At 46.4% G+C, this 13,688-nt stretch overlaps 2 protein-coding genes and 1 non-coding gene across 4 annotated transcripts; 2 read left to right on the forward strand and 1 right to left on the reverse strand.

Annotated features, from left to right (window-relative positions):
• The first annotated feature begins 669 nt into the window (after window positions 1–669).
• LOC123041417 (U-box domain-containing protein 26) lies at window positions 670–2,864 on the forward strand. The gene has a single exon (XM_044464034.1). The coding sequence runs from the start codon at window positions 1,426–1,428 to the stop codon at window positions 2,626–2,628; it is 1,203 nt and encodes a 400-aa protein (XP_044319969.1). The 5' UTR covers window positions 670–1,425; the 3' UTR covers window positions 2,629–2,864.
• Window positions 2,865–2,940: 76 nt separating this feature from the next.
• On the forward strand, window positions 2,941–3,013 carry TRNAF-GAA (transfer RNA phenylalanine (anticodon GAA)). The gene has a single exon. It is a non-coding gene; the product is annotated as a tRNA-Phe (tRNA).
• Window positions 3,014–5,336: 2,323 nt separating this feature from the next.
• On the reverse strand, window positions 5,337–13,450 carry LOC123045513 (mitogen-activated protein kinase kinase kinase 3). Of its 2 annotated transcripts, none has more exons than XM_044468591.1 (11): window positions 12,965–13,450; window positions 11,571–12,137; window positions 10,997–11,084; window positions 10,826–10,888; window positions 9,416–9,576; window positions 9,258–9,333; window positions 8,677–8,736; window positions 8,468–8,575; window positions 8,142–8,378; window positions 6,074–6,186; window positions 5,337–5,987 (listed from the first exon to the last, which is right to left on the reverse strand). In XM_044468591.1, exons 1-11 carry the CDS (start codon window positions 13,315–13,317, stop codon window positions 5,744–5,746), a joined length of 2,070 nt encoding a protein of 689 aa, XP_044324526.1. In that variant the 5' UTR covers window positions 13,318–13,450; the 3' UTR covers window positions 5,337–5,743. The 2 variants fall into 2 exon arrangements, with proteins under 2 accessions (XP_044324526.1, XP_044324527.1); XM_044468592.1 differs by having other exon boundaries at window positions 5,337–5,984; window positions 12,965–13,445.
• Window positions 13,451–13,688: the final 238 nt, after the last annotated feature.

Genomic DNA, 13,688 nt, shown 5'->3' on the forward strand with positions numbered 1-13,688 from the left:
TGTTAAGAAAGATTCTCTCTCTCTGTCGTGGAGCTGCAGCACAACTGTTGCTGCTATCGCAACATTTTCTGACAAACTGTACCAAAGCATACTGTTCTTGGCGATTAATACAATGATACAATGGAGTACAAATTCAGATTCACCGAAAATGAATGGGAAAGGGAGGATCTAACGGATTAGTCCTGTTTCTGTCATAATGTCAATTTGAGGTCATTATAGCATACACAAATAACAGTCATTAAATGTACTGCAATCTATGCTCTGCAAATGGAACAATCCTGATCCATGTAGGGAGGAAAAGTTTACTACCGAAGAGTTGAGAATTCAGAATAGTCCACAGTTGGCAAACAGTACCACGCCACACACATGTAGTAGACAGTAACACCAAAGAGATTTACCTCACAGATAAAAATAGAAACATTGACCCATTATACATATACACTAGCCCTGTTTGGGCCTGTCCCATTTCCCAGTATAATTCAGAAGTTGATATCCTTTGGCCCGTAAATTTCTCCGGACCTTGCAAGCTGCAGGATATGCAAAACAGCAGTCAAATTGCAGGCAGAACAGGCTTATAAATCCATTTTAAAATGCTGCAGCCTCTCATCTCAAGTTGGCCGTTCCAAGCTGCACATTGCATTCCGGCCGGTCCCCAACTCTGACCGCCCCCATGTTTCCTTCCAGTATTCAACTTTCCTCGCTCATGGCGTACTGGTCCAATCACCAGACCAATCCCTTTCAAAGACTATCACCAAAAAGAGAAAGTTCTCCGGCCGCTGCGGCTGCCTTTATCTTGTCATGACCGTCGCACACACCTCCTCCTCTCTCGTCCTCCTCGCTCCTCCTCTCCCTCCTCTCTCTCTCTCTCCTCCCAGACAGAGAGACAGAGAGGGAGCCCATATCCATATCCAGTACTGCCTGCGACACTTGTGCTGCTGCGACTCCTGTTCTTTGGCCAGCCTTGTGCCCATCATCTGCATCAAGTACGGCCATAGGGGCCGGGGCCGGGGCCAGCATCTCGCGCAGTGACGACCGACCCTGCTGCGGTCACTTCACGGGTTTCGTCTGCTGCCGTTACATTACATCGCCATGGATTCTTGATGGGAGTGGCATGGGACTGGGAGTGAGTGCCTCCAACCTCCAACGAGTTTAAAGAAAGCTTTCTGTGTGACCGCATTCCTCGAAATAAGTCGATCGCGGCCTACAAGGGCTTCTCCACCGATCGGCCGGAGCTGCAGATTTGTTTGCCATCTTTTGGGGGTTTTCTTGATGAGTTCTTGGTTGGTATGAGTGGAGTGGTTTGTTTTTCTCTTTTTCCTGCTTGGACAAAGGCATTTCTTGCTGGGTTCGTGCTCTTGTGTGGGCGTCGTAGCTTCTTCCATTTCTTGCTGGATTCGTGTTGATCTCTGCCTGAGGGTGCCGAAGATGAGCGTGCCGCACCTGTTCCGGTGTCCGATCAGCCTCGACATCTTCACGGACCCGGTGACGCTGTGCACGGGGCAGACGTACGACCGTCAATGCATCGAGCGGTGGCTCGCCGACGGCCACCGCACCTGCCCCGTCACAATGCAGGCCCTCGGCGACGGCGACACCACCGTGCTCGTGCCCAACCGCACCCTGCGCCACCTCATCGAGCGCTGGCTCTCCGCCGCCACCGACCACAGCCTCCCGGAGTCGGCGGACGACGATCCATCGCTTGCGGCGCTCAAGCGTTGCCTCCAGTCCGACGCCACCTCCGTCGCCGCCAAGATCGGCGCGCTCAAGAAGGTCTTGGCGCTGGCGTCCGAGTCCGACGTCGGCCGCGCGTGCATGCTGCAGCTGGGGTTCCTGTGCGTGCTCCTGCCGCTCGTCTTCCACGCCGCGCCGGCCGCGCCAGCGGAGCGCCACGCGGAGGCGGAGGAGCTCGCGCTGCAGTGCGCGCTCAGCCTCATGCCGTCCAACGCCGCTGCGCCGCAGCTCGACTGCCTCAACATGCTCAAGAAGGAGGACAACCTGGCGTCCTTCGTCCGGCTGCTGGGGCGAGGCAGCGGCCGGGCCAAGGCAGGCCTGTGCCGCCTCCTCGAGACCGTCGCCACGGCCGCGGCGACGCGGGACCTGGCGCTCGTCGTGGCCGCCTCGCCGCGCGTGTGGCAGGCGCTCCTGCCGCTCCTGCAGCAGCACGCCGGCCCGGCCACGGACGCGCGCGCCTCGGAGGCCGCGGTCCGCGCGATCGCCGCGGTCTGCGCCGCCGAGCCGGCGCGGGGCAGCGCCATCCATCACGGCGCGGTCGGCGCGCTCTTCAGGCACCTGTCGTGGTGGGCGTACGGCAAGGGCGGCGGCGCCGTGTCCAGCGCGCTGGCGGCGGTGGAGGCGCTGGCGGAGACGGAGGCCGGCCGCAGGGCGGTGGCGCGCGCACCCGGCGCGACGCGGATTCTCGTGAGGCACGTGTTCATGATGTCGTCGAGCAACGACGGGAGCGAGCACGCGGCGGCGGCGCTGCTGGCCGTGTGCAGGGAGTCGCGGGCGGCGCGGAGCGAGGCGGTGGGCGCCGGGGTGGTGACGCAGCTGCTGCTGCTGCTCCAGAGCCAGTGCGGCGCCAGGGCTAAGGCCAAGGCGAGGGCGCTGCTGAAGCTGCTCAAATCCAGGTGAACCAGAGCCGGGTACTCATTAGAGTTAGCGAGGATTTAGATGTTCTTGTAAGCTGTAAGTTTCTGCGTCAAGAATGTCTGCCAATGTCATGGTATTCAATAGCGTGCAAAACTTATGTAGTGGCAATTCTGTGAAGTTGCAGGCGTCAATTGAGAGATTAAATTATCCGGATGTATTGTGGCGATTCTTTTGATTCCAACTGTTTTGCTACTGGAAACTGCGATGCAGGAGTTGCATTAATTAACCTGGGAAAACTGTCAAACTAAGTTGTCTACCATTTATCTAGGTAACTACAAAGTAGAAAGCATATTAGCGGGGATAGCTCAGTTGGGAGAGCGTCAGACTGAAGATCTGAAGGTCGCGTGTTCGATCCACGCTCACCGCATTCATTTTTTTCTAATTTAGTCCTCGAAATCATTCAATATTGTTTCAAGATTTTGCTGTTGATTTCCGAGCTGCGAAAAGGAAAACCAAGCACTTTTTGAAAATCTAAAGATGTACTCTATCTCCCGAGTTTTTTTTTTATCACATGAGCTACAAACTAATGTTTTAACTAACACCCCGCCATTTCAGAATCTAGACTCATCACGAACCAATCTGTAGTTGGATGGTTGGGAGGGTAGATGGTATCCCCAACCTATCAAGGTCCAAGTTCTGGTGCTCGCATTATTTCTGAATTTATTTCAGGATTTTCGACAATATGCGTTCAGTGGGAGGAGACGTTCCCGTCGATTACGAGGCATCTGTGATGACTTTGTCAGTCTCAAGATAATATGTCGGCTCAGTCTCTCGGAAGTGCTTATAGGGGTAGGGTCTCATTCGTAGGGATGAGTGTATCCGCGTATATATAACCGCCTGCTGTCTATAGTGTATTCTCAAAAAAAAAGTCTACACTCAGCAATTCATATTAATTTTTAACCATATAGTTATTCGGAAACACCCAGAGGGTCTTTGGTCCCAATGGACCTGAACTGGAAAAAAATAGAAATTTCAAAAAGAGTCAAAAATCTAAAAATAGCCAAAAGAATCTTGAAACTTTTCGAAATCAAACATGATAATATATTACACTAGTGTGAAAAGTTTCGCGGAGGAAAATTTTGAGCTACTCTAGGGCCAAAAAAACAAAATTGTCAATACAAAAGGTGTGGATAGTAACTTTTATATAGTGGCGATTTTTCCCCCAAAAATAACATGATAGACATTCATTTGAAACTTTTTAGCATAGTCTTGTAAGTTTGATGTCGAGTGTCCTCAAATTCGTCGCAAATAAGAAGTTTGAATGCAAATCATCCTTTTATTGCATCCATAGTAACCAAAATAGAGTTTTCCCACACACATGGATGCACACAAACATATTGGCATAAACCTAGTCCTTATCTTTTCCCAAAGACGCACTCACGCAAAAAAACAAAGTCAAAAAGTTTAGGTTTTTCATCGCAAAATGTCGAGAAGAAAACATTAAAGTCTCTCCATTGGAAACGCTTGTAAGTTTGTGAGTTTAATGCACTCAAAGTACTAACGTTGCTTGCATGGTCGCAAACGTCCTATTCTAGGAAGATCTAGATCTTCACTATTTGTTGAAGATGCACATGCACACGCGCTCACCATGCCACTTCAGAATCTAGGGGGCGGTAGAGGATTGCAATCCATAGAAACTTTACCTATGAACGACCTTTAGTTGCAAGAAGTGGTAACTCTCGCAGAATTTTCTGTGGTGAAACCAAACTTTCATTATTTTCTATGTATCGATGGATTTCAATGCCATGACACCCTACCCCTTTTTTTTCGAACTCCTTTTTGTTTGAAATACTATAAAGCAAACTGGCACTAGAGGTTTGTTTTATTATAAGGATTTCATAGGAGCTGTGAAGGATTGAAATCCTTAGGAATTTTACTACTATATGTGGGTTGTTTGATTCGGATGATTGAAATCTACAGAAACATTTCCAAAGATTTATGTGCACTACATTTCAAAGGAAATTTTCCCTCCACTTGCAAAGAGTCCCTTGTTTTTCCTTTGCAGACAAAAACACTTCACTGCCAATTTAATCCCGTAGAATTCAAGTGGGAATGATGTTGCAATTCCCGTGTTTTTTCTATTCATGTGTTCTTTATTTTTGAAATCATGTGAATCAAAGAGGCTCTAGTACTAGCTAGCTAAAATTCTAGCATTCTTATTGTTTTAACCCATAAATTTTACCTTAAATATAATAGTAAAAGGGCAGACCAGTGCTAGAAACTTACATACTAGCTGAGTCTGAGGAAGGATTATACGAGGCAAGCCTTACCCTACACATGCACAGTGCAATGCAATGAAGCTCTGTCAAACCAAAGGAGCTCTTGGTGGGAAGTACTTCACCACTACGCCAAGCCTGTCTTTAAATAAAATAACAAAGAAACAAAATTTGTAATTATCGGTGCACTAGCTTCTAAAAGAATATGTTCAAGGCAAATTTGCAGGGTGTTTTTGGTTCACAGAATTCTAAAAACATAAGAATATCATGACATGTTGGATCCTAGAGGAATTGAAAGCGTATGGATGTGCAACAAAAGTTGTGTGGTTGCATCAAATGAAAAATGCAAGAAACTTTGGTCAAGGATTATGTGTGTGCCATAACTGTCAAGAAAGAAACAACTGTCCTCCGGATTTTTCTTTGCAACTTTATGTCATTGGCTTTCGACTTGAATGCGAACATCAGCTCGATGCATCCAAAAAACCATGTTCTCGGTTACAGGAAAGATGCACCCACACGATTTCATAATATATACATTCACTTTTTCTCCAATGTTTTACCATGAACATTAGCCAGCTAAATTTCCAATATCTGACACGAAAGTCGACGATCCCTCCTAACAACAACTGTGAGCTTGCGCAAACTGGCGAGTTTACAACCCTATTGCTATAAGGGTTTGTATTGATTTACATCATGATATAACGGCCTATATATATACAGATCTTCATGATACATCCTCTTTCCTCGAGAACCCTTTTCGACTGTACAGTAAATCAGACCGGTGCCGCAACACAAAGCTACAAGAGGCTGCAGACAGAACAACTCTGAGCATCTACCATGTTATGGGTGCATTTTTCATGCTGAAGCTCCACAAAAGACCCTTAGAACCTTTTTGGAGAACCGTAAGGACTATGGAGTTTCAAGGAGCCATCCTGCCAGGGATCCGGCATCCGTCGTGCCTGATTCAGCGCGTAGCTTGATGAATTGTAAGCCGCAGCACCAGACGAGAGCATTGGGTGGGGCGGAGACGGCAAGCAGCTCCAGTTGGACTGCTTAAATTGCCTCAGTGGGCTTGAGCAGGGGGACACCGGTAGAGACATGTTTGTTCTCACAGGAATAGGGCTGCTAAAGCATATACATATTTTTTGTTAACAAAAATATGATGTTACGAGAAGGGTGAAAATGAGGATGGACGCGAAGTATTTAAGTACCTCGAGGTACGGGGTGAAGGGACAGTTGTAGAAAATCCGGTAAAATCTCGCGCACTCACACCTATATCCCTTAGGGGAGTAATACTTCTTCGTGATGGCAACTCCCTGTTAGACTGCAACGAGAGAGGGCAGCATAAGGAGTGTGAGCTTTCAGAGAACAGATAGCATAAATGGAGCAAACAATGATACCTTTTTCCTTGAATAACAACAATCATGCAATGAACTTTACAAAAAAGAAGTCACAGATTACTCATGAACTCGTTTAGAGCAGACATAATAGGATCTTTTATGAAACTAAGCCAAAAACCCCACAAAGTTGATCTGGTGTTGCATACAATGACAAAAAAACAGAATAGTGCTTCTAGCTATTTCTTAAATTGGTCCAGACTGAGTCCAAGTAAATTCAATAGTTCATGCAAATGTCAAGCACTCATGTCAGTGGGTCACTATAATAATTGACCCTCTCTTCCCCAAGCGGCGACGCAAATCAAGAATGGTGCCGGAGGGCCTAATGGGCAACACATGGGCACGAGACATCCAAGGGATGCTTGGGATCCACGAGATTGGGCAATACCTGAAGCTATGGCAGGCCGTGCAGCACGTCTCTCTCACGCACGAGCCTGACCGATTGCGCTGGAGGTGGACGGCCAGCGGTACTTACACGGCACAATCTTGCTATGCCGCGACGTTCCATGGGTCCACGAGGTGCCCCTCATGGAAACTGATATGGAGGAGTTGGGCACCGCCGCGTGTTCGGTTCTTCCACTGGCTTGCCAACCAGGACCGTTGCTGGACGGCGACACGGCTCGCGCGCCACAGCCTGCAACACCACCCAAGGTGCCTCATGTGTGATCAGGCACCGGAGACAATTCAGCACCTGCTCCTGGCCTGCCCATTCTCCAGGCAATCTGGCACGCCATCCTGGACTGGACACGCATTCCTCCACAGCCACCGCACAACGAACCGACGCTCATGGACTGGTGGCAGAGAACGAAAGGGCAGACGCCCCACGCGCTGCGCAAAGGCCTGCAGTCCATCGCCATGCTCATCCCCTGGATGATATGGAAGCAACGGAACGAATGCGTCTTTGAAAATGCGCGACCCTCTGTAGAAGCTTTAGTGGATAGGATTAAGGCCGAGGCCAAAAACTGGGCACAAGCCGGGGCACAGGGGCTCAGGATTGTCCTGCCCACATCCTGGGATGTCCACTGAAGGGGAACCTGACCCTTGTAACACTAGCCTCCTAGGAGGACTGTAATCCCCCCCCCCCCCATCTTTTCAATGCAATGAAGCGCAAATCCTTTGCGTTTTCTCGAAAAATAAGTGACCCTCTCTTTGGCTTTTTTTTACAGTAACTTCTACTACAAACAAAATGGTACTCCCTCCGTCCCGAATTATTTGTCTATGATTTGTCTAGATAGAGATGTATCTAGACAAGTTTTGTGTTAGATACATCCGTATCTAGACAAACCTAAGACAAGTAATTTGGGACGGTGGTAATAGTATAATAAGACTCATCAAACTATTGCTTTTATTGGACACTTTCTACTTTAAACATCGGACTGTTTTATTTTTTACATGAAAGGATCAAGGGCATAAGGTTTGATGGGCTGATAAAGGTCCACTCCGTCCAGTCACACGATTGGTATCAAAACTTCTGCATGAGTTTGCCGCTGGCTGCCGGCGTGCTTGCACGAGTCTGCTCTTCCCCTGCAGGCGGCAGCCGTCGTTGCCGCGGAGACCCACCTTCCATTGTTCATCCATCCAACCAGAATAAGACCTAGGTCTATAGAGTTACCACACAATGGTCTAGCATTTTTCATTCTTGGAATTACCGTATGAGCCACGCAATTTGTTGAACTCTTCCAGTTTTGACCCTGAAATCAGCACTACCATCCTCCGCTACTCAGGTTTTACGCACTAGTATAAACTAATATGACCATTAGATTCCTAAAAATGGACAGCTCACATCGATTTGATGTACCGTAAAAGTCCTCTATCTTCTTATTGGGAAAAAGGCCAGAGAACAAACACATACTTAAGAAGTGAGTTTATGGACTAACTATACCATTGTATGCTTCACATCTGCTGGAGCAGAAAATGCATTTCTCAATGCACTGTCTTTTGCTGCTCTTACTGCTGGATGGTCCTGAACAAAAGGATGGTCCATCAACTGACTTGCGGTGGCGCGAGATGCTGGATTACGTTTTAAGCATAGTTTCAAAAAACTTCTCCCATCCTCAGAAAAAATATCTGGGATTTCAGGTGTATCTTTACTGTTTGCAATCTTAAATATTGCAGCTACCTACAAGGCCAGATTGGAGAAGATTGAGTCAGCCTGAATTTGTCACGGCTACATTGAAACAGAAATACAGTTGCAACTTAGAAGCATACCCCTTCATACTGGTGCCAAGGAGGTCTTGCCGTTGCCATCTCAATAATTGTACATCCCAAACTCCAAATGTCAACAGCTAGATTGTAACCTTTGCTGTTCATAATAACCTGCATGTTTTCAATATTGAGTAGAGCTTTACTGACAAGGGTACAATTAGCAATGAAGAATACGGTTTCAAGGTTTAGTGTAAAGAAAGGAGGCAGCTCACCTCAGGAGCCATCCAGTAAGGACTTCCTTTGAAAGAGCGTATTTCAGCAAAAGATGATATCTGCTTGAACACAACAAATGAGATAAACGGGCTTGGAGGGGGAGAAGAAGATACAGTGTAGAATTTGTGTTTTCGTTGTATATGCATGTTTGGGCCAAGGCTCATATGGTAGTATTAACAAAGACCACAACTATCTCTTTAAAGGACGCGAATATCTGGCAAACGTTCTCTGGGAGAGAAATTGCCAGCAAACGCCAAAGCTGCCATGCCAACACAACTAAAAACGTCATGCATTTGTTAGGGACTTGCCATGTACGGAAGGAAAAATTGCCATGTGTAGGGAAGAATTGCCAGCAAATGCAGTGTGACTTTTTTTTAAATGTCACTCTTGATTTTGATCAAGCGGCTGTAAGGACATTCGCTCGGAGCTCCTTCCCAGCAAAAATGTGCCCATTAGTATTTCTGCTCTTTAAAAATAGAATACCTAGGATTGCTATCTTACAGATGAGACTTTTTTTTAACATAGTGCTACGCACAGAGAATGGATGTAGGGAAGGGAGCAGAAAGGGAAAACTGCATACATGCTTAGCCATGCCAAAGTCGGCAAGTTTAACATCACCATTAGGGCCAACAAGTATGTTTGCTCCTTTAATATCTCTGCCATGAAAAATTAGTATCAATCAATTATTCTATTGTACTACCTATGTAATGTGTAGAAGTTATACAAGCTGTATACTACCTGTGGACAGTGTTCTTCGCATGCAAATACGCAAGACCAGCGAGAATTTGACCAGTATAACTGCGAATCACAGGTTCCTTAAAAGGGCCATACTCCCTAAGTAACTTATGAATTGAGCCCCCAGAAACATACTCAAGATAAATTGAAAGGGTCTCATCAGTCTGTAAGAGAAGGCACACAGTTAGAAAGTCTAAACACAGGCAATTACTTGGCAATGTACTTCCAATAAAAGCTGATAACCACTAAAGAGCAAAATCATATAAATTCCTTCCAGGAGAGAAGAGTACAGGAAGAAAAATGGAGTAAAACATATGCAAGCCAGGTGAGAGGAAAAGCAACAAAATACTTTAAGTCAAACAGAAGCATGTCCAAAGAGGTGGATGGGAGTCAAATAATCCGGGTAAAGCAATTAGCGTGCCTACATAAATTACAATCAATGTTTTTGAAGAACTCCATATTACCTTGAACTTTGATGGTGTGTCTAATTTTGCCTCATGAACTACAAAACCAGCTATCACACCAACCCCTGATATTCTAAAACCAGTGCATTTAACCCCTTAGGATTTGGTGGCAGTTTTGCCAACATTAAAGAAGTAGACTGGAGAATCTGTATTATGAGTGAATATTGCAGGTCTTCTCCTCCCATACATGCTTATACTTGTACATGTAGATATACAACGAATTTATATCATTGGTTCCATAGCCTCCCAAACTACTGAATAAATTCCACAAACTTCCCGTCAAACAAGTCACTGTGGGTGCATCAAAGGACAGAAATTCAGGAAATTGCTACAGCGCGTGTATATATTGCCAAGCATTTCTTTGGTAGCATTAAGCGTAAAATCCTGGTGAACCTTGTGAGAATAAGTAACCTGGCATTTTTTTATGTGCATCTACACACAAGGCCCTTGTCAAAACAGCAACTCTAAGCAACATATAAGCTATGAAATCGTTTTTGCAGAATGAAATCATTTCATTTAACCATTTTTAGATATCATATGTTTGTATAAAGGCAACCTAACTACCGCATGGTTAATGTAGTTTTATGCGTAGGTGGATCCTGTTATCATATTTTTGTGTGTATATATGCAACATTTCCACAATATGTGTTACGAGACAAGGCATCATTTTGTGAGCAATGCCAGTAGCAACAGAAAGAACCTTTCATTATGGATAAAATTCATCATTTGTGAACTTTAGTAAACTGAATTTCCCACCGACTTGACTTTACCTCTATGTGCATGAGACCTTAATGCCCACATCATTAATTTTCATTGAACTTTATAAACTTGGCATTATTTTCTCTCATGAGCCCATCCCATCAAAAATTTGGATGGATCCAAAGAGCAAATAATTATTCGAATATGGCTGCACACAGACAGAGCAGACGGTTTATCAAATAGAACTTACCATATCACTATCATAGTATTGCACAACGTTCGGGTGCGATGCTTTCTTAAGCATGTCTATTTCCTGTTAATACGGAAAGAATAACATGTTGTTCAGTCAATTAAACAGGTAAGGAAAATACCGTTGCGGTGCGTAGAAAGACAAGTAAGTTAACTGAATAAGATAATCAACCTGATTCAGTTGCTTGAGTCGTTCTTTCGAATGTGGATCATCTGAAATTACTTGCACTTCCTTAATCGCGCAAAACTGCCCATTTTCACTGCATAATTGGTAGTGAGATAAGAGTTCTTGTACAGACTGCCTTCCCAAACATTTAGGCAACACCCCAAGACATTCAATCAATATAAACAATTTGACATCAGAAAATTCGAGCGAAACAACAGTGTGCTAAGTACATATACATTAGGCATGATCCCTTGAGAGCTACTCCCTCCGTTCGGAATTACTTGTCGCAGAAATGGATGTATCTAGACCGTTCGGAATTACTTGTCGCAGAAATGGATGTATCTAGACGTATTTTCGTTCTAGATACATCCATTTCCGAGACAAGTAATTCCGAACGGAGGGAGTAGATGCTACATAATCTCATATGTCAACTTATAAAGGCATCTACTGGAATATTGAACAATTTAGCACATCCCATACTTTTCTATAGGTTTTGTAGCATATAATAAGACATTAATGCATTGAGTTCCATATGATAATCAAATCGCAATGATACGAACACATGAAAAAACCATGATACCTGTTAAATCCAAGGTAAACCTGGCCAAATGTTCCACTCCCTAATAGTTTCCCCTTTTTCCACCGTGATTGGGACTGTGAGCAAGCAGTAGGAGATGTAGGAAGAGGCGAGCAAGCAGTGGGAGATGGAGGAAGAGGTGAACAAGCAGTGGGAGATGGAGGTAGAGGTGGGCAAGCACCGGGAGCTGGAGGAAGAGGCAAGGGATGAGGCGGGCTTCTCAAACCCTCACTCATTTTCAATGGTGACCTGGGGCTAAACCCGAATTCTTTTGAATGTACATTATTCACAGCAAAGGCATGGGCTTTTCGGCCAGGGGATGGGCTTCTCGTTCTTGGACCAAATATATCTTCAGTCAACATTCTGCCACGTGAACAACTGGCTTCGCTAGTTGAAGGATCATCGTTATTATGCACATGAAGAGCCCTCATGTTAGAAACATTCGCCTCAAAGAACTTGTGATGCTCCCGTGGCATACTACATGACATGAAGTGTTTGTCTTCATTTAAGATCATAGCTGTGTCAGATGCCATATCTCTTCCCTTGGCAAAAGCAATTGGATCCATGGACCTGGAGATTATGCCAAGCAACAAAGAACCATCAACAGACGTATAAACATCATTTGGAAATGAACATATCAATACCAAACAAAGTACTCCCTCCGTCCCAAAATTCTTGTCTTATATATGTATAAATACGGATGTATCAAGTCACGTTTTAGTATTAGATACATCCGTATCTAGACTAATCTAAGACAAGAATTTTGGGACGGGAGGAGTATAAAAGAACGCACTAATTGAAGTAACCAAATCAGAAGATATGATCTTGGAACTAGAATAGAAGCATATTGAGTGCAGAACTCAAAGGATATTTACCCATAAACATCAAAAAGAACTGCAAGCATAAACAATATGTTAGCAGAATAATCTGCATTCCAACTAAAACGTAAAGTTGTTCAGCCTTTTTTCCGAATATTTCTTCAATCACAAATCATAAAACGCCTTGGCATCCGTAGTCACCCCGCCTAGGACTAGGTGTACATATTTTACCCAAAAACAAATGAAGTGGCTTACAATTGTAGAAGTGCAACGACCACGGAAGAGGTCAACAGGAGAAGTTGGTGCGAAGTCACACTGTTGGCTCCGAGTCTCTAACTCTGCATTTTGACTCGAATTTCCCTATTAAAAGTTGCTAAGACCACTAACCATTCACACTAAACCTGACGCCTCTACCTTTCGAGTAAGCCGCAATTCCCCCAAATTCAATCACAGTGTCACCCCAAATTCAGCTTCAACTTCACCCCAAACGTGAAAATTGAACTGGTGAGCAGGGCAGCAGACTCCAGGCTGCAGCAAATTCGCAGGTAAGCCATAACCATCGGGCGATCAGCCGCATACCTAGACACGTGGTGATCCGGCGCGTCATCCGGCGAAGAGCACACGCTGGAGCCCGAGGCCGAAGAGCAGCCCGCCACATCCGTGGCCTCCTCGCATAGTGGGTCCGGGCTAATCACGGGCACCGGGAGCTTGTACTGGAACTCGGCGCCGCCCCGGCCATGGCGCGCGGCCGGCGAGTCGAGGCTGCGGGCCTTCTCCCGCGCCCGGGGGGTCGGGGACGGGGACGGGGACGGGTAGTCGAGGTCGACGGACTTGCGCGAGGGGGAGGAGGCGGCGGAGGAGACGGCCGCGGCGCCGGGCTTGGGCTTGGACCTGGACCTCAATTTGCCGCGAAACCAGCCTGGCACAGGCATCGCGGTAGGTGGGGCCCCGTCGGCGCCGAGCGTGCCGTCGAGCCGGAGCGGTGGGGAGGGGGAGGGGGGCAGGCGCGCGCGAGCGAGCGAGGAAGGCGCGGGGTAGGAGCCGACGCGACGACGACGCTTTAGGCGAGGGGGGGAGGAGGAGGAGGAGAAAGAAGAGTGGTGGAGTAGACAAAAGTGGGGGGGGGGTATTTTTTCGGAGAGAAAAAGAAATGGATATCGCGGGATGCGTGGGAAGTTACTGCCTGCGAGTGGGTGGCAGGCAGCTGCCGCGACGGCGACGCCGCGGGTCCACGTGCGGCTGATGGGGTGGAAATCGCTGACGACTGGGTCCCGGTGCCCTGGTCCGTGCTGTCAGTGGGCGA

Source organism: Triticum aestivum, chromosome 2B (genome assembly GCF_018294505.1).
Source record: "Triticum aestivum cultivar Chinese Spring chromosome 2B, IWGSC CS RefSeq v2.1, whole genome shotgun sequence".
Taxonomy (NCBI): domain Eukaryota; kingdom Viridiplantae; phylum Streptophyta; class Magnoliopsida; order Poales; family Poaceae; genus Triticum; species Triticum aestivum.

Excerpts from the sequence above, each read along its gene's own strand:
- LOC123045513 (XM_044468591.1), bottom strand. The coding sequence starts at position 13,317 with ATGCCTGTGCCAGGCTGGTTTCGCGGCAAATTGAGGTCCAGGTCCAAG. Across the intron at positions 12,138-12,964 it reads CCGGATCACCACGTGTCTAG|GTCCATGGATCCAATTGCTT; the intron begins GTATGCGGCTGA and ends CATAATCTCCAG. Across the intron at positions 9,577-10,825 it reads AATACTATGATAGTGATATG|ACTGATGAGACCCTTTCAAT; the intron begins GTAAGTTCTATT and ends CTTCTCTTACAG.
- LOC123041417 (XM_044464034.1), top strand. The coding sequence starts at position 1,426 with ATGAGCGTGCCGCACCTGTTCCGGTGTCCGATCAGCCTCGACATCTTC.